Source organism: Podarcis vaucheri (genome assembly GCF_965113315.1).
Source record: "Podarcis vaucheri genome assembly, chromosome: 6".
NCBI lineage: Eukaryota > Metazoa > Chordata > Lepidosauria > Squamata > Lacertidae > Podarcis > Podarcis vaucheri.
The window spans coordinates 45,743,917-45,763,502 of NC_138764.1; the positions used below are offsets into that span (position 1 = coordinate 45,743,917).

At 42.2% G+C, this 19,586-nt stretch overlaps 1 protein-coding gene across 7 annotated transcripts in view; it reads right to left on the reverse strand.

Moving 5' to 3' along the window:
- The window catches only part of PATJ (PATJ crumbs cell polarity complex component), a 165,917-nt gene that overhangs the window by 48,398 nt on the left and 97,933 nt on the right, over positions 1-19,586 (reverse strand). For all 7 annotated transcript variants that reach the window (XM_082228721.1, XM_082228720.1, XM_082228718.1 and 4 more), the window contains 2 exons: positions 17,897-18,093; positions 10,757-10,848 (listed from right to left, as the gene is read on the reverse strand). In XM_082228721.1, the coding sequence (XP_082084847.1) occupies positions 10,757-10,848; positions 17,897-18,093 (289 nt within the window). The remainder of the gene's footprint in view (positions 1-10,756; positions 10,849-17,896; positions 18,094-19,586) is intronic.

Here is a 19,586-nt window from a genome sequence, read left to right on the forward strand (position 1 = left end):
ACCTGAAGATGCCAGTGATAGGACCCGGAAATATTCTGCAAACAAAGCAGGTGGCCTGCCACAGAGCAGAAAATAGGAGGAACTAAAATTCGAACTGGATCCAGTGGAGATCCTCCACAAATAGAAAGAATCCTTCAGTTAATGGCAATGTCCCTTCTGTTTGCAGAAGCGACTAGGATTTTTCTGGTAGAGGCTTCTGCCGACAGAAGGGATGGTGGAGGCACTTTTTACTAATTCCTCTTCCTCCTCTCAGTCCCCAGGCCACATCCTGCACCGTTGCAGATGGTATGTCAATTCTCCAGAGCAGATTTTTCAACTTCTCCCCTAACCCCTTCCATCTATTGCTGGAGCTCTGCTTTACAGATCTCTGCATCCAAGTGCCTACATTCTCAAATTTAACTGTATCTCATTTGCCTGTTTTATCATCACAAGTGCCAGCTATTATTATACCCTGTGGTTCAGTATTTTAGACCATACGTATCTGTATAATGAATACATTGTTAATTATCTACAATAGTTGGTTTGTTATTATTTAAAGCCTAAGATTTCCACGTATTGTCTTGGAATTTATCAATTCATGTCACACTTTTCAAAGTTACATTTTAACAGCTGTTAAAATAGATAGATGCTTCATCTATCTAAACAAGCAAAACAAGGAGGAGTGGCAATCCCATGCTTTAATAAGCTTAAGGTACTGAAGACATTAGGAAAAGAGTTTCTTTTAAGACCAGAGTTTTGTGGTTTACAAAAAACAAAACAAAACCAAACCTTGGAGCTAACCAAATCATCAGAGTTTGTAGGGCAGCAGTTGAAGAAGGAGCAAAAAGGGTTTTCTTGTGTCTGTGTGTTTCTTTGAGGCTGATTAGCTGTTTTCCCTGTGTAAAGGTCAGAGGGGGCAGGGTTTCTGTTGAGGCAGGGGATTAGCTGTGGGAGGAGCTTATCAGAGTTTGTAGGGCATCAGTTGAAGAAGGAGCAAAAAGGGTTTTCTTGTGTCTGTGTGTTTCTTTGAGGCTGATTAGCTGTTTTCCCTGTGTAAAGGTCAGAGGGGGCAGGGTTTCTGTTGAGGCGCGCGCAGTTAGACCCATCTTTTAGATTTAGGGGAGCTAGTCTCAAACGTTTGTTGAGGGAGATCTAGGTGTTTTTGTGTGTGAGGGAAGTTATTTGTCCTGTCTTCAAGCTTTTTATGATGGAGGACCTCTGTAGCCAACCACAACGACACGATCTCAAGATGGAAGGGGAGGGAACAGCTGCAGTCGCCTGCGATTCCTGCGCAATGTTTGCCATCTTGCCAAAGGTTGCAGGCAGCTTTACCTGCAGCAATTGCATGTTGATTGCCCTCTTAAAAGACAAAGTCCAGCAACTGGAGGAACTTGTAGCTACGCTCCAAAGAATTAGAGAGCTGGAGCTCTTCTTGGAAGCAACAGAGCACACCGTCTCCACCAAGGAGGAGACAGGGGACTCCCCTGAGAAGGAGTCTAGTTCACCAACACAGGAGCCAGATATATGGAGAAACGTGACTCAAAGAAGTAGGAGGCCCAGGGTTCACTCTGATTGCTTAGAAATACACAATCGCTTTGAGGTCCTCTCCCCTAGCATGGAAGACGGAGAGCAGACTCCATTTGAGGATCTCTCCCTCATTACAGTCGATCAGGTATATGAAGACGAGCAGCAAAGTCAGTCCTCAGGGAATGTGCAGGCGACCTTGGAACGGACAGCTCACGGAAGAACCCCGACCAAACCCAAGAGGAGGCGTGTAGTGGTGATAGGGGATTCCCTACTGAGGGGAACAGAAGCAGTGATCTGTGGGCCTGACAAGATGTCTCGGGAAGTGTGCTGTCTCCCCGGGGCTAAGATCCAAGATGTAACTGAACGACTGCAAGGAATCATAAAACCCACTGACAAATACCCCTTCCTCTTGGTTCATGTGGGAACCAACGACACTGCAAGCAATAGCCTCCAGAAGATCAAAAGAGACTACGAGGCTCTCGGCAGGAAATTGAAGCAACTAAATGCACAAATTGTCATCTCATCTGTCCTCCCAGTTGAACGACGTGGCCCAGGGAGAGAGGGGAAAATAGTGGAAGTGAACAGCTGGCTTCGCAAATGGTGTAAACAGGAACGGTTTGGATTCTTAGATCACGGACTGCAGTTTCTTGAAGATGGACTTCTGGCAAGTGATGGGCTGCATCTCACAACGGTTGGGAGAAATGTTTTTGCAAAAAATCTCAGAAACCTCATCAGGAGGGCTTTAAACTGACTAATGTGGGGGAGGGAGACAGTGCTCCTGAAGGTAGGAGTCTATCAATTAATGAAGATGATCATCCAAATGTCATAGACCAAATGGAGCAAACAGCACGCGGACCTAGTGGTGGGAGGAAAAAATCCTTAAATAAGAGACACGGGGGAATGATTAATGGACTTCAATGTCTGTACACTAATGCGCAAAGCATGGGAAATAAACAAGATGAGCTTGAGCTCTTGGTACAGCAAACTAAATATGACATAATAGGCATCACTGAAACCTGGTGGGATAAGTCCCACGATTGGAATGTAATAATGGGGGGATACAATCTATTTCAGAGAAACAGACCAGACAAGAAAGGAGGAGGAGTGGCGTTATATGTCAGGGATGTGTATACCTGTGAAGAGATCCATGATTTAGATCCTCAAAGCCAAAGTGAGAGCATTTGGGTCAAAATTAAGGGAGAGAAGAATAACAGAGACCTCATTGTGGGAGTTTACTATAGATCCCCAAGCCAAACAGAGGACATAGATGATGCCTTCCTGGAACAGATGGCCAAGCATGCAAAAGGAAGGGAGATAGTAGTAATGGGGGACTTCAATTACCCAGATATTTGTTGGACGTCAAACTCAGCCAAGAGCATAAGGTCAAACAGATTCCTCACTGGCCTTGCAGACAACTTCATTGTCCAGAAAGTGGGAGAAGCAACAAGAGGAACAGCCATTTTAGATCTGGTCCTAACCAATGTTGATGACCTGGTTAGTGGGGTAGAAGTGGAAGGATCATTAGGCGCGAGTGATCATGCTCTTCTGAAGTTTACTATACAGCGGAAAGGAGTAGCCAAGCATACTAGGACTCAATTTCTTGACTTTAAGAAAGCCGACTTCATAAAACTTAGGGAAGTGCTGGGTGAGATCCCATGGACAACAATACTAAAAGGAAAGGGAGTTCATGATGGCTGGGAGTTTGTTAAGAGGGAGATACTAAAAGCACAATGTCAGGCAATACCAATGAGACGGAAACATGGAAGGTGCCTAAAAAAGCCAGGGTGGCTATCTAAAGAACTTTTAACTGAATTAAGATTAAAAAAGGATGTGTACAAAAAATGGAAAAGGGGGGAAACCACAAAAGAGGAATTCAAACAAATAGCCAGCACGTGTAGACACAAAGTCAGAAAAGCTAAAGCACAGAATGAACTCAGGCTTGCTAGAGAGGTTAAAAGCAACAAAAAAGGCTTTTATGGGTATGTTCGTAGCAAAAGGAAGAACAAAGAAACAATGGGGTCACTCAGAGGAGAAGATGGTGAAATGCAAACAGGGGACACAGAAAGGGCTGAACTACTCAATGCCTTCTTTGCCTCAGTCTTCTCCGATAAAGAAAACAATGCCCGACCTGAAGAATTTGGAGCAAATGATTCAGCAAAGGAAACACAGCCCAGAATAACTAAGGAGATAGTACAAGAATATTTGGCTAGTTTAGATGTATTCAAGTCTCCAGGGCCAGATGAACTGCATCCAAGAGTATTAAAAGAACTGGCAGATGTGATCTCAGAACCACTGGCAGTCATCTTTGAGAATTCCTGGAGAACAGGCGAAGTCCCGGCAGACTGGAGGAGGGCAAATGTTGTCCCTATTTTCAAAAAGGGGAAAAGAGAGGACCCAAATAATTACCGCCCAGTCAGTCTGACATCAATACCAGGGAAGATTCTGGAACAGATCATTAAGCAAACAGTCTGTGAGCACCTAGAAAGGAATGCTGTGATCACCAATAGTCAGCATGGATTTCTGAAAAATAAGTCATGTCAGACTAACCTGATCTCGTTTTTTGACAGAATTACAAGCCTGGTAGATGAAGGGAACGCAGTGGATGTAGCCTACCTTGATTTCAGCAAGGCATTTGACAAGGTGCCCCATGATATTCTTGTAAAGAAGCTGGTAAAATGCGGTCTTGACTATGCTACCACTCAGTGGATTTGTAACTGGCTGACTGACCGAACCCAAAGGGTGCTCATCAATGGTTCCTCTTCATCCTGGAGAAGAGTGACTAGTGGGGTGCCACAGGGTTCTGTCTTGGGCCCGGTCTTATTCAACATCTTTATCAACGACTTGGATGATGGACTCAAGGGCATCCTGATCAAATTTGCAGATGACACCAAACTGGGAGGGGTGGCTAACACCCCAGAGGACAGGATCACACTTCAAAACGACCTTGACAGATTAGAGAACTGGGCAAAAACAAACAAGATGAATTTTAACAGGGAGAAATGTAAAGTATTGCACTTGGGCAAAAAAAATGAGAGGCACAAATACAAGATGGGTGACACCTGGCTTGAGAGCAGTACATGTGAAAAGGATCTAGGAGTCTTGGTTGACCACAAACTTGACATGAGCCAACAGTGTGACGCGGCAGCTAAAAAAGCCAATGCAATTCTGGGCTGTATCAATAGGAGTATAGCATCTAGATCAAGGGAAGTAATAGTGCCACTGTATTCTGCTCTGGTCAGACCACACCTGGAGTACTGTGTCCAGTTCTGGGCACCACAATTCAAGAAGGACACTGACAAACTGGAACGTGTCCAGAGGAGGGCAACCAAAATGGTCAAAGGCCTGGAAACGATGCCTTATGAGGAACGGCTAAGGGAGCTGGGCATGTTTAGCCTGGAGAAGAGGAGGTTAAGGGGTGATATGATAGCCATGTTCAAATATATAAAAGGATGTCACATAGAGGAGGGAGAAAGGTTGTTTTCTGCTGCTCCGGAGAAGCGGACACGGAGCAATGGATCCAAACTACAAGAAAGAAGATTCCACCTAAACATTAGGAAGAACTTCCTGACAGTAAGAGCTGTTCGACAGTGGAATTTGCTGCCAAGGAGTGTGGTGGAGTCTCCTACTTTGGAGGTCTTTAAGCAGAGGCTTGACAACCATATGTCAGGAGTGCTCTGATGGTGTTTCCTGCTTGGCAGGGGGTTGGACTCGATGGCCCTTGTGGTCTCTTCCAACTCTATGATTCTATGATTCTATGATTCTATGATTCAAATACACAACATTTTAATACACACAAGTATACAAAATGGAACAAATAACCACACACAATGGTCCTTAGGCCTCCTTCAGACCTGTCATTCACAAAAAGTACTTTTTGTACCAGAAATTTGTAATGGTAGAGGCACCCTGAACTCAAGTGACTATTATCAATTTTTATAGTGCTGATTTAATCAAGCTGAGAATACATGTGGCTCCAACGTGGAGATTCACTCTCTCTTTCCAGAGCAGCTAAAACCCCAAAACTGCTGAAATGCCCTTCCTGAGTCAGGGAGAAAACTGAAATCCCCCTGCCACGACCCTAGCCACTGCAGATGCCGCCTTCCTTTCCTAAAACTTCCTGAGTTATACCATCAGTAGCGAGAGGGGGTTCTTAAGAGATCTAATTCATCACAATTTATGAACTGCTTTACTTTTAAGGCAAGTAGGACAAAACTCCCCCCCCCACACACACACCTTTTGATATATAAAGGTTTGATTCCACTCCTCCTGGTTTTAAGATATTTTATGTTCTGTTCTTAACCCAGTTTATTTTTAAATTTAAAGTTTATGTTTATGTTGAGGGCCCTCATTAGTACTAAAAGGCTATTTATATACGTGTGTGTATAATATATAATATTATATGGTGCTTTTTTCTGGGGGTACGCATACCCCTAAACATTTTGTGAATCTTTGTACTTTTGTCCATTTAGTGTATTTATTTTTCCCCAATTTGAACGATAAAATGGTGATTTTCCTGAGTCAAAATGAGAGTAAACATTTTTTAAAGAAAAAAAAGCACTGATATTATATATATGTAAAATTCAAGTATCTGTTAGACTCTTGTCTAAATAATTGAAAGGGAGGAAAAGAGAACCGCAATTCCTATGCAAGACTAGCCATTCTTTATCATTGGCCCCATTTTATATTTATTTAAATAAACCAATCCAATCTTTTGAAGAGCAGGGCAATCACTAACCCCACTTGGATCCAGTTTCATATATGATTTTTCTACCGTCTGAGCAGCTTTTCCCAGACACATTTTCAAATGCAATTAAGTAATGGAGAGTGAGCTGCTGTACACGGCATTTAATTTCAGTAACTGAGAAAAGTAAGAGGCTGAAAGCAAGATCATTAATCTCCTCTGGTTGCCTTGCACTGCCAAGGATAACAACTAATTTTTCATTTTACTTGGTCTGCTCTTCAACCATAGTCACATATGGTCAAACTTATCGAGACATTAAGATCCAGTCACAGTGACTCTAAGGTTGATTTTCACTTATAATGTATATGGAGCATAGATTTAGTCACTGCTTATATTTCTTAGAAAGGAGGGTCAGTAACAAATAGTGGGTACCAGAATCAAACTTCAGTATTCATAGGGTTGCCATATTTCAAAAAGTAAAAACCAGGAAACCCCAAAGGTTGTTGCGTTTTTTAGGAAACCTCCAAAATTGTTCAGTTTTTTTTTTTTTTACAAAAATGCCAAAAAGAAAAGAAATCCTCATCCCCGGATGTCAATTTCCCCCTGACCTATACTACACAAGAAACCAAGGATGGAGGTGGTTTCATTTTCACTCTTGATCACCAGTATAGATGAACCCAATTCTGAGATGGGGATGAGGCTACCACTCTGGCTACAAACCAGCGTGAAACATATAAAATACGCATTAAAAATTGACAAGCATCTACAGAAATAGCTGGTCCATGATGGTTTTCAGAATACTGTACTGCAAAATATGATAAATGGCTGAACATGTAATAGAAAATCATAATGTTAACTGCATAGGCAACAGACTTTAACAGTCACTGGCACATGCCACAGCCAAACTAAATCTGTTTGCCTTGAGGGGGAAACCATTCCATAATATCCAACTAAGAAGAGAGAATCTGAACAAGTGATAGTTTCAAATCCTAAAACTGGGAAACACGTTTCCATGTTAATTCTGTAGTTGGTTGCCACAGGACATCAAAGCTTGCTTTAAAAAAGGTGTTGTTTTTTTACATACAGCAATAGCCTCCTCACAAAATTGTCCCAATGGTGTTTACATCAACACTGTAAGCTAAGCCAGTATTAATATCCCTGCCTAACAGATGTGATAAGGGCAGAGTAAAGTGAAGCCTTTAAGTAAGTTCATGCCTGCGGTGATATAGATCAGCCAAAAGTAAGGTCTGGGAGAGATTAAAGGACATGCTTAATTGTTTGGCTGGCTGGTGTTCCTAGCGAACTTAAGTCCTCTATACATCCTACAATATTTCACCTCTCAGTTTCTTCTCCATACACCATATTCCCATGCCTCTCATGTATAGTCTAATTTCTTTCCCCAGTCTCTTTCAAAATGTCATACCAGATCATATACAAAACTATGCTTCAAAAAATGCTTTCCACATCTATCAGGTAATAGCATCATGCTTGTCTGCTGCCTACCTTTACCCCGTGGCAGCCGACCTATTTGCATTCCACAGATGAGGCATCCCGTCTGCAATGTGAGCTGTTTAGCTACCAGCCAAAGTGATGACAAAAGTCCTCCAGTGGTCTTCCTTGCAGTAAATCAACCAACTAGTTTGCCATTTGTTCCCCAGTCACACTATCAGCAAAGGCCAAATAATAATAACATGGATCCTAAGAATTGCTAGTGGTGTTCTCACATAGCAGAACGGACTTTCCTGTCTAATTGCATTCCCACATCTTCCTGGAACACCTCTCCTGAGGGTCAATGAGACCCTTCAGAATGGTGTTTGATTCAACACAGGGTTTGTCACTTTCAAAAATTGGTAGAAAATGGAGACCCCCTGCTCTTCTCTCTCCTTCTCCATTTCCACACAAACACAAGCATCTTTCACTTGCACCAGGGCATCATTACATCCAAACCAACATGTCACAAATACTTTTTTCTTCACCTAAAAATCTGCTGGGCACTCTACCTTCTTAAAAGATCAAATAAAACAATAGCCCCAGCCATAGGTCTAAAATCTAATTAGGCAGTATGCGAAAAGCTGAACTGAACACACAGTCAGCAAAGCTTATTGTAGCAGTAAAAGCAAAACATGGCTTTAGTAACGAAGCCGGATTCCAATCCTGTAGAGAAGGGATGGGGAAATCCTTTTCAGCCAAAAAGCCACATCCCCTTGGGGGCAACTTTCTGAGGGTCACATGCTATTGATGGGTGACAAAAAAGCAGACAGGGTAAGCGATTATACAGCCACTCAAAAGTCAGAGGTTTATAAATATGCGCCTCTCCATCCAGACAAGCAAGAACACATTCGTTGCGTGGCTTGGGAAGGAGGCCTGTGTGGAGGAGAGGGCGAGATAGAAGCCTAGAGAGCCACATTTGGCTACCAGGCCTCAGATTCCCCACTCCTAGAACCCATGGCGTGGGGTGAAGAACCTGCCTCAAGCGGTAGAAGTTCAAGAGAACTTCTGGCATGCAGCGTTGCTGCTCATCTTCCCCACCCCTGGGTGGAGAAGCTGAGTGAGTGGCAACACTATGAGGAGCACCCTGGCTCCCACCGAATACAGTGAGAGCTGGGACACAGTAGCAGTGGAAGTGGGGCATGGCAGAGGGGCAGGAGGGGCAACTCCCATTTTGCCTCAGGTGAGGAAATGGGACAGGCCGCCCATGAGGAAATGCTGGCTTTCCTGTTTGTTGCCAGCTTGAATTATTTTCCTTGCTTTAAAGAGCTGCCCAGGGACTGGAATGGCAAGGGCAAGAGCTAAAGAGAGATGTACTCCTAAGGTCAGCAGGCCTTTCTCTTCTCGCACCTGCTTTCTCTCGTATCATGCCAATGCTACCTTGTCTTTCCTCCTTTCTGCTTGTGTAATATACACAAATTAAAAAACCAAACCTGGTCATTCAGTTGCTAGGCAATGGCCTCCTGTGCTCTCTTATCACTTCTGGGACCACCCAGCAGCATAGACATTAATGCACCAACCCAACTGAGCTTGCATAAATGAGAGTAGCAGATCCACCTGTAAGGAGCTCTTTCAAAAGGTTAAAATGCCACCAGCCGGATTCTTGGCAAGGAAGGAGAAGCAGGAGGGAACCATTAAAAAGCGAGCCCCCTGCGCCTCTCCTTGAACAGCTGATTGGCGGGGTCTTTCTGAAAGGTCTCCATGTGTACAACCCCCAACTACCTGATTTGAAAGGTTAGCCGCCTACACAGGACCTGTTTATGCACACAATTCCCCATCCAGCTGAGGCCATGGAAATGGAAACCTTCTTTTGAACACACTATACCTGCTGGCTAGAGTACATTGATTGCCTTGCTTTTAACTGAATGGATATATGTAATAATCAAAATATGGCAACAAAGGCAAATAAATGGCATGCACACAAATTGTCCTTGTGGATTTCATCCAAGGAGACTCCAGACTGGGGGTGAGGAGCCTTTTTTCTCTTGAATGCTACATTCCCTTTAGGGCTAAAGTCAGGGGCCACATGGCTGCAGTAGGCAGAGCCCCCCCCCTTTTCCTCTCTCCATGACTTCTCTCTCCCCCTTCTTTCAAGTCCAATGGGCTGATGAGGGAGGGACTTTGGTTACTGCCAGAGGCCTGAACTAACCACAGAGGGCTTTACCATTCTCCCTCTACCTTCTTCATTTCCCCAACCTCATTTCTCCTCTCCCTCCCACTTTCTGTCCCCTGGGCTCCCCCCAATCACATGAAATTAGGCAAAAGGCTGCAGGTTCCCCATTTCTGTTCCAAACTGGAGCAACTGTGTACTGAATTAGGTTTAGATAATTCCGCCTCCCTCATGGTGTCAGGCTATTTTCATGTCGTTTCCAGTTCCAGGGTCTCTCTATTTCCGCACAGCAAGCCAGACATATGGCCTACACCAGTGGATTAAGGAGTTGTAGCTGTCCAGATATAGCCATGCTCCTACTCCCATTAACCCAAGCCAGTGTGGTCAAAGGTGAGGAACGATTCAAGTTGGAGTCCAGTGATATATGGAGAGCCACAGCTTCACCACTTCTGAATCAGGCTTGGCTTATATGAGAAGAATTTCCTGCTTTTGCAGTCATGAAATACATATGAAAAAGGCGAGAGTCTGCTTTCATTTAGTTGTTTTCCCTTCCTACTTGGATCCTGAATTGCTCAAGGAAGTTACACAATATCCAGTTAGTTTAATATTGTCTGATCTTCCGTTAAACTGAAGAAGAGCTTGCTCTGTTTTACTTGGATTGCCTTCTACCCAACCACCTTATGCTCTGTTCTAATCTATCACACTGGTCTTCCATGACTTGCTAAAATGTGAAAGTAATTTAATTTCGAGGCATTGACATATCAGTTTTCAGTAGACTCAGATGAGGGCACCACCAGAATAAGAGGTTACATCATGGGGGGAAAATGAAAGAAAGGGAACTGTGTGACAAATGGAGCACACTTCAGCAGCCCTCAATTTCATTTGAATACTGAATCTTTCTCATTTTGCAGCTCCCCCAAGTTCAGGCCACTAATGATGAGCACAAGAGTTAATGACTATGCCATTCTTACCGTATAAATACCAGCTTGACCTTTGATGGTGCCGTCTTAATGATTGCAGAAGCATTCTGGTGACTTCTTCCATACAAGATCTGGTTATTTATCTGTTTTATGAAGAATATTTGAGACAGTTACAAATTAAACAGTAACAAAAGGTTAAGTATTGTTTTCTAATTTTATTACACCATCAATAACTCTGAAGGAAATATCCTAACCTTCTTTTATGAAGCTTATCTTCAATAGCAAGAAAGGAGAAAGTGAAAGAAATAGGCAAGGAGGGATTGTTTGTGTTGCTTGATTTTCCTTGATTGCTCTTGGAGGAAGCTAATTTTCTAGGTCCATTTCCAACAGGGTTTAGGCCCCAGTTTTGGCACAGAAATTGCTTTGACCTCTGTTGGGAGATGGCCAGGAGAAATGTGTCTCTTACTCTCCTCAATCTCTCAGCGGCTTTTGATACCATTGACCATGAAATCCTTCTGGAGCGGCTGTCTGAGTTATGGCTGGGTGGCATCATTTTGCAATGGTTCTGGTCCTACTGAAGCTCAATCCAGAGACTGAGACACTGTTAGTGGACAGTTCCCTAGACCAGATGGCTGGGAGGTTGCCTGCTCTTAGTGGGGTTACACTCCCTCTGAAGGAGTGGGTATGTGGCTTGGGGGTACTTCTGTATCCTTTGCTGTCAGCTTGAGGCTCAGGTGGCCCAGCTGTGCCCCTATCTGAACAAAAATAGCCTAACTACTCTTGTCTGTGCTCTAGTAACCTCTAGGTTAGATTACTGCAACTTGTTATATGTGGGGCTGGCTCTGAAGATGGTTCAGAAAATTCAGCTGATGCAGAATTTGGTGGCCAGGCTGCACACTGGGGCAAGACGGTTTGAGCATATTATACTGCTCCTAGCCTAACTGCACTGGCACTACCAACCTTACTGTTCACTTTTGAAACATGGGTCGCTTATAAACATCCTCTCCAACTCCTCAAGAGATTCCATCAATGGTGTCTCTGAAAATTTTTACACATCACTTGGGAAGACAGGCGAACTAATACCAGTGTACTGGAAGAAGCAAAGATCACTAGTGTCGAAGCAATGATTCTTCAACATTAACTTCATTGGACTGGTCATGTTGTTCGGATGTCTGATTATTGTCTTCCAAAGCAACTAACTACTCTATTCTGAGCTTAAAAATGGAAAGCGTAATGCTGGTGGTCACAAAAGAGGTTTAAAGACTCTCTCAAGGCAAACCATAAAAAATGTAGTATAAACACCAGCAATTAGGAAACACTGGCCTGTGAGCACTCCACTTGGAGAACAGCCTATACCAAAGGTGTCATGGACATTGAAGATCCTCGAACTCAGGACAAAAGGGAGAAACGATCTAAAAGGAAGGCATGTTTGGCAAACCCTCACCGTGATCAACTACCACCCAGAAACCTATGTCCCCACTGTGGAAGGACGTGTGGATCCAGAATTGGCCTCCACAATCACCTACGGACACACTTTTAAGACCGTATTCATGGAAGACAATCTTACTCCGCTATGAGTGAACACCAAAGAAGAAGAAAGAAGCACTAGCTGACAATTAGTTTCTGAACCCAACGAAGTGCTGGTTTTGACCTATAAAGCCTTAAACGGTTCAGAACCAAAAGACCTCAAGGACCAGCCCTACCCATATGAACTGACCTGGATCCTACAATCATGCCTCTCCCATGAGAGGTCCAAGGGTAGCAAAATGGGCCTTTTCTGCCGTAGCTCCTCATTTGTGGAATGCTCTCCCCAGGGAGACTCACCTGGTGCCTTCATTATATAGCTTTAGGTGCCAGGTGAAAAAAATTCTCTTCAACCAGAGAAAACATTCTAAATGTTAAGCGTGTTTATGGGAGGAGACGTATTCGTTTGTTTTCATTTTATTATGTATTTTATATTCACATTCTGCATTTTTAGTCTGGCATTAGCTATCCATGTGGGCAAGGCTGGTTATCAATTGGAACAATTATGCCACAACAACCTTGGGAGTTAAGTTTAGTGGCATTAACATAGTTTGCATTGTCTACCACTTCAAACAAAGCTACAGAATGAAAGAGAGATAGAAACTGCACACACTGTAGAATTGAGGCAGTAGAAATCACATTTCCTGTGAACCTATTACAGTGTCAAACCATATCAGACTTTTACTTTACATTACTCTTTTCCCCTTTCAGAAGCTCAGATCAGTATTCTACAGGAGTCTTTTTAAAGCACAACTGCATTTTAGGAAGATATTGTGCAAAAACGCATGAAGGGCGAAAACAGGCAGTGCTAACCTCCATCTGCCTACTGTCACAGAAGTCTGTCTCCATGTGAAGAAGGCAGCCCTCCACATGAAGCAAGATTGAGCTTTCCCTTACAAAACTTGTGCATTTAGGCAACTTAATTGTTTTTCTCCAATTGTTATCAGCTGGAATGCGTGGCCACAAATTGCTAAGCTGTGTACTACAGTCCATTTTCCAAATTAAGTTAGAAACCCTCTACCATCTACCCATGCCATGACTATCCCATGAACAGCAAGCTAACACCTACCTGCTAGATCATACCAGTGCTCAGTCTATTCAAGCTCTAACAGTTGTTCTGAGCTGGCACTACTGGACAGTCATAAGTTGGCAACTCAACACAGCTGTTGAGTGCCTCAGTGTTGGATTTCGGGGTGCAGACATTTCCAGTAACAACCATAAGTATAGATCTATGCTTGTAGAATGCAACCAGTGCGGGTTATTGGTTAGACTGCCGGGCTGGGACCTGAAAGACCTCGGTTCAAATCCCCACTCAGCCATGAAGTTTACCGAGTTATTCTTGGGCCAGTCACCGTCTCTCAGCCTTTCCTACCTCACTGGGCTTTTGTGAGGATAACACAGAAGAAAACTGTATATTACTATAGCTCCTTGGAGGATAGATGGGATATAAGCATAGTAATAATAAGCAAATCTACTGATTTTTAACAGTAACTTTATAAATCATAAACACAAACCCAACCTGTGGCTTCTCTTCCCTTCCCACAAACTAATAAAAACCTCCAATTGCATAGCTTTTGTTACAGGCTTCAGTATAGGGATAGGAAAGAACCATGACTTACTGTAATGACAAAATCTGCTGCTCTAGGCTCATTACGAGAAACACAGATAAACGGGAGGGAGGTCATGGAGGAAGAGCAAAGCTCATGGGAGAGTAAGATAAATAAATGGAACTACCAACTAGGGAACTAGAGTGGCTAAATTATTAACAAAGTCTAAAATAACATTTAACACAAGGAAAGCCTTATCAGGCAGCAATTTCTTAGTGGTGGGAGGGTGACATCATAAATATTTCGCAGAAGGTGGACGAGGTACAGAAGGTAATGAAAACTAACGAGTGAAATTTAAGGAAGAGGAAATTACAGCTATGTGTCAGGATGTGGAAGGGGATTGGGCTGGAGAATTGTCTCCAGAGGAAAATGATATTTTTCTTCTTCTTCCTTTTTTAAAAAGCCCCCACTCCATTTAGGCTGAGAACTCAAGAAAACTTATTGACTTCTGAGAGGAACATAGGAAGCTGCCTTAAGCTGAACTGGATCATTGGTCCATCCTGTCTCAATATTGCGTACCTGCTAGTGGCTCTGCAGTGTAACAGGTGGGATACCAGATACCCTTACCTGATTACACCATGAATTAAACCTGAGGGCTTCTGAATGCAAAGGAGATGCTCTACCACTGAGTTATGGTCCCTTCCCTTCCCTGATAATCGGCTGTGCTGGCTGTGGCTCATGGGAATTGGGGGTCCGGACAACATCTATAGGGCCACAGATTCCCCTTCCCCCCATGATTGTTTTCTTTGTCTTTATTTTCCAAGAGTATGCAGCACACCTATGTTTTAAGTTGATCACATTTCATTAGTGTGACCATTCCAGCTGAAAGACAACAAGCAGTTCTGCCAGCAAAAATTAATATTATACAAGCTCAACAGATAAGCCAAATATAATTAACTGGATTTAAAAGCAGTATGCTTTATTTTTAAAAAAATGGAAGGCTGGTCAAAATAATTTCTACATTTTTTTTATTACCCTGTCTAGTTACTTCCTTACAAACAGAACATATTCATCCTCTTTGTCAAAAGAAGTCCTTCTCAAAATGATTTGTACTCAGCATGTTCCTATACCATGGTGATAACTTATCTATTAAAATCCAGCTGATACAGAAATGCACAACAGCAGCTGAAATGTCAGGAAGTTTGGTGTTGAAAGTGGATTACAAATGCTGGATTTCCAAGAATGTAGGGCCTGCAGCACCCCAAGTTCAGCAATCAATCTGAATGAGGTGTTTGGTCAATATGATAGATCTTTCTGTTATTACTTACTTTCAGCAGAGGAACTAAAATAGTTCAGGTTCTAAAAACTGAACAAACAACTAGGTTTCCCTCTGCATTGCAGGGCAAAGCTCCCGAATTGTTCAGATGGAATTCAAAACTATACAATCTCCTGCTGATGAGCATCCTGATGAGTATCTGAATAGATGCACCTTTGGGTTCATCAATCAGAATTCCTATTCTCTTATGACTGATTGGTTTGAAAAGCCTAAGGTAGTGTGAGATAATTGATGCCAGTGTAAATTCTTATTCTTGTCTAGTAGGCTTCATTCAGTGCTGCCACCAGTTTCTGGTTCACTGTGTGAAAACAGATCTAAGCAACATGGACCTGGGCGTTTGGGTTCCTCAATTAAGCCAAGAATACTAATTAATACTAATAAATGATTCTTCCTTACAGTATGCAACCTTTGACTAGATCAGGGACAGAGAACCTGCAACTCCCATCATCCCTAACAATTAACCATGCTGCCTGGGGCAGATGGAGTCCAACAATCCCTAGAGGACCACAGGTTGCTCACTGCTGATCTAGATGAAACACTTATTCATTTATAAGCTGAGAGGAATTTGTACCTACCACAGACAATGATTCTCACATGGAAACTCTTCACCCTCAGTTTCAGGGGAACATGGTCAGGAGAAGACATTTAAGCCTCCACTTCTCTATTATTATCATTTTGTATGCCTCAGCTTTAACTGCACAGTAAAATAGGTCTCGAACTGAGCCTCATATTAATCCCTGCTACAAACTGTCTTCTCCTTACCTAACTGATCACTTTTTTTGCCCCCACTAACAAAAAAATAATATTGGGGGATAACTAATTTTAAGATTTGACTCTATTTAGTTAATTTTAAAAGTACATGTGAGTAATGGTCAGTCATCTCCTCTGTTCTGGGTATGAAGACAATGTTATATCTGTCCAGAGTTTAAACCTTATAGTGAGAGAATCTCATCCTGTTGAAATATGAAACATCACAGGAATTGAAGGAGATGCCAAATTTGCCTGTCACATTTCATGAGTGAAATAGATTTTTAATAGTTTTTCATTCCAGCAGAGAGAAAGGCAACAATATTTTACATCAAAACAAATCTACACATTATGTCAGAAGCATGTAATTAGAGGATCCCTAGGCACTGACAAATGTTTAGATTGTTTTCGCATTTCCTCAGGCATCCTTTTTTATTTTGCAAAGCTGTGAAGTCACCAAGTAGGAAATACTGCATTAAAAATACAAATTATTACTGTGAGATATAACGTTCTTGTATCATCATCATCATCATCATCTTCAACTATAACTACTATTTACTTAGTATTCATGGGGTACATGCAAGTATTCACACTACCTCACATATATTACCCCAGTAATGCTTACAATGGCCCAGTAAGGTAGCTTAGCATTAGGCTTCTGGGCAGATGGGGACTGAAGATGAGAGAAGAATGGTTTGCCTAAGTCCATCTAGTGAGTTTGTGGCTAAGGTGGGAGAGACCTAGCTCAGTGGAAGCAGGCAGGCTTTGCATGCAGAAGGTCCTAAGTGAAATCTTTGGCATTTCCTGTTAAGAGGCTCAAGCAACAAGGTTGGGAAAAACCTGCTGGAGGCCCAGGAGAGCTAGTCAAAGTCAGAGTCAGAAGGTTGGGGAACCTTTATCCAGCGGGTCAAATCCTCTGAGGGCACCTGTCATATGATATTAGATGGATTTAAGCCCACTGGACAAAAACATGCGGACTTGCCTTTAGTGAATTGAAACAGCAGCAAATGCAGGTCCCATCGCAAAGGAAGTTGGGACTGCACTTCTGGTCATAAGCTCCTAATTGTTTATTAGCAGTGGGAATTGCATCCAGTGCTGTCTAAATTCTGTGCTGACTGCATGTCCCCACTGCCTTTGGCATGGATTGGCTCCACCCAAAAGCAAGACTTGCATTTGGCCCTGAATTTAAACAGTGTCAAATGCAAGCCCCACTGCCAGCAAACACTTGCACCTTCCCAAATAATAATAATAATATTTTATTTATATCCCACCCATCTGGCTTGGCCACCCTAGCCTCTCTGGGTGGCCCCCAACACACATAAAAACACAATAAAACATCAAACAATTCTTCCTTGGTAGCTGTGACCATCCCAAACAGGGCTTACTTGGTGTCATATGATGTCACATGAGTGACAAGTAGGTGTGGCTAGCCAAAAACAGCTATATGAGCCGAATCTAGCCCACAGGCTGGAGGCTTACCACCCCTGGGGTCGACAATTCAGGTGTAGGTGAACAAATAATCTCACTTGGTATAAGGCACATTCCTATGCTCTTAGCCATGAATTTGTCAGCTCACACTCACAGCCAACAGCTTTTTTAAACTCTTGCAATTAATTTGACTTTTCTTTTGAAATCCTATGTAACTATGGGGCTGCATAGAATGGGCGCACCTCTCTCTGGCCACTGGATGTACAATCAATGAAATCTTATGGCATTCCCTTCCTCTTTGACCAACAGTAGCCCCCATCTAAATATACCACACTTTAGCTTGCTTACTAAGCCTTCAAATCACTGGACCAGTTGAAGTCAAGTTGTATGTACAATAGCCGCTCCAAATAAAAGATTCTTTTCTGGAAGAATTATTATAAGTGGCTCCACATATGTGAAAATGTTTCATAGGATTCAGTCTCTTGAAAGACCAATCTTTAAAAAACTGGGCTGAGTCATAGGATCTGAATCACTTCTTTGAAGTGGGGATGGCAATTCTGTTGCATTATTAGTTTGAATTCAACAGTGGGTTCCTTTGATTACTCTTACCTCTAAAAGTTCATCTCCAGTGTGTAATCTTCCATCTTTCCCTGCAGGGCCATCTGTACTGATGCCCACGACAAAGATGCTCATGCGAGACCTGTCCTTGTTGCCAGCCAGGCTGAGTCCAAGTCCATTCTTGTCCTTTTCAAGTTCAATAATGTGCAATTCCCCGGGCAGATCTGCATATCTTTGCCTGATTTTTTCTATTAAAGAAGAGAGACAAACACACAATACTTAGGGAAGTAATTTCAGTGCAACTCATTGGTTTGTTTCATTTGTTTCCTGAGCTTCTAGTTTTGCAATTTAGTCACGCAATACTAAAAAGGTAGCATATTATGGAAGAATTCTGCATACTGTCCCTTTATGTACTGCATCAGCCCATGCTGACCCCAATATGCCTTGTATTTTATACCACAGGAGTGCTTTGTTCCACAACATTTTAAGTCCTAGTTTCTTTTTTTAAAAAAGCCCAGTCTGAACTATTGTTTGAAAGTGGCATCCAATAACAGCACAAGGTGAAAGCAATTAATCCATTCAAAGGAAAGAAATGAGATCATAAATATAGAACTGTACATTAAGCCTGCATCGCTGTCAGAGGTACAACTGTTCCACTGGGAGACTAGGTTAGCGGTACTGTACAATGTTAACTGTGAAGAGTAAATGTTTCTATAGCAACAGCAGACCAAAGAACAGCTTGACAGAGGGGTAACTATCAAATTAAAGGACGGACATTGCTATCAAACCACAGGACAATGTTTCAATAGTTGAAAACTAATTCTGCATTTACAACCTGAAATTATCACACCACCTATTTTGCATCCATTCGTGCCTAGAGAAAGCAAAATTTGTCCTTAAAAAAACAAGAACAACTTGCTTACTATGAAATAACATGGTATGGAGCAGCTAGTATTTCTATTTTCGTGTGTGTGTGTGTGTGTGTTTACATTGGAAGAAGGTGTGAGGGTGTGCGTTTGTGTCAGGATACACTGTGGCTCTTCTGTTTTGGCAGGCCTGCAGCAATTGCAAGCCAACTATGTAAATAAATGCATACATAAATAAATGCTTTTATGCAATAGTTTAGATATTCAGATCCTTCTCTCTCTCTCACACACTGGTTGATTATGTTTTAATGACTTTTAAGATTATATGTTGTGGTTTGTTTTGTTTGTTTGTTTAATCGGTCCCCTCAAGGCTACTTTTAAGAACCAAAAGTTGGGATAAAGGATTTTATAAGTAAAATTATTGCAATTGCTGTATTCTGTAGGCCATTGCAGTTATCCCGATACTGCTCATAAGTGTGTGTTGGGGGAAGAATAATATTGAACATCTAGTGGCATGCCTAAGATCATCCAGTGACAGTGGCAAGATTTGAAATGGGACTTAGGACTCAGCTATACAGCTGCAAATAAAGCGTTTTAAGCACAATATACAATATGACACTAGATGGTAATGGTGAGCCTTATGGAAAATTCAATGTATTTTTTTTAAAAAAAATACATTTAAAAAAGCATTTTCAGAACGGTTTTTATATGTGTAGATTCCACCTCTATTTAGGTTTGCAACCTGTACTTAGCTGTATCAGCTCAGAACAGCTACTAAGATGGCTATCAATTTTGAGAGTTTGCTACATTTTTCTTAAATGGATGATTAGGTCAATCATATAGGATATGAAACTTGGAAAGAGTAAGCTTATTTT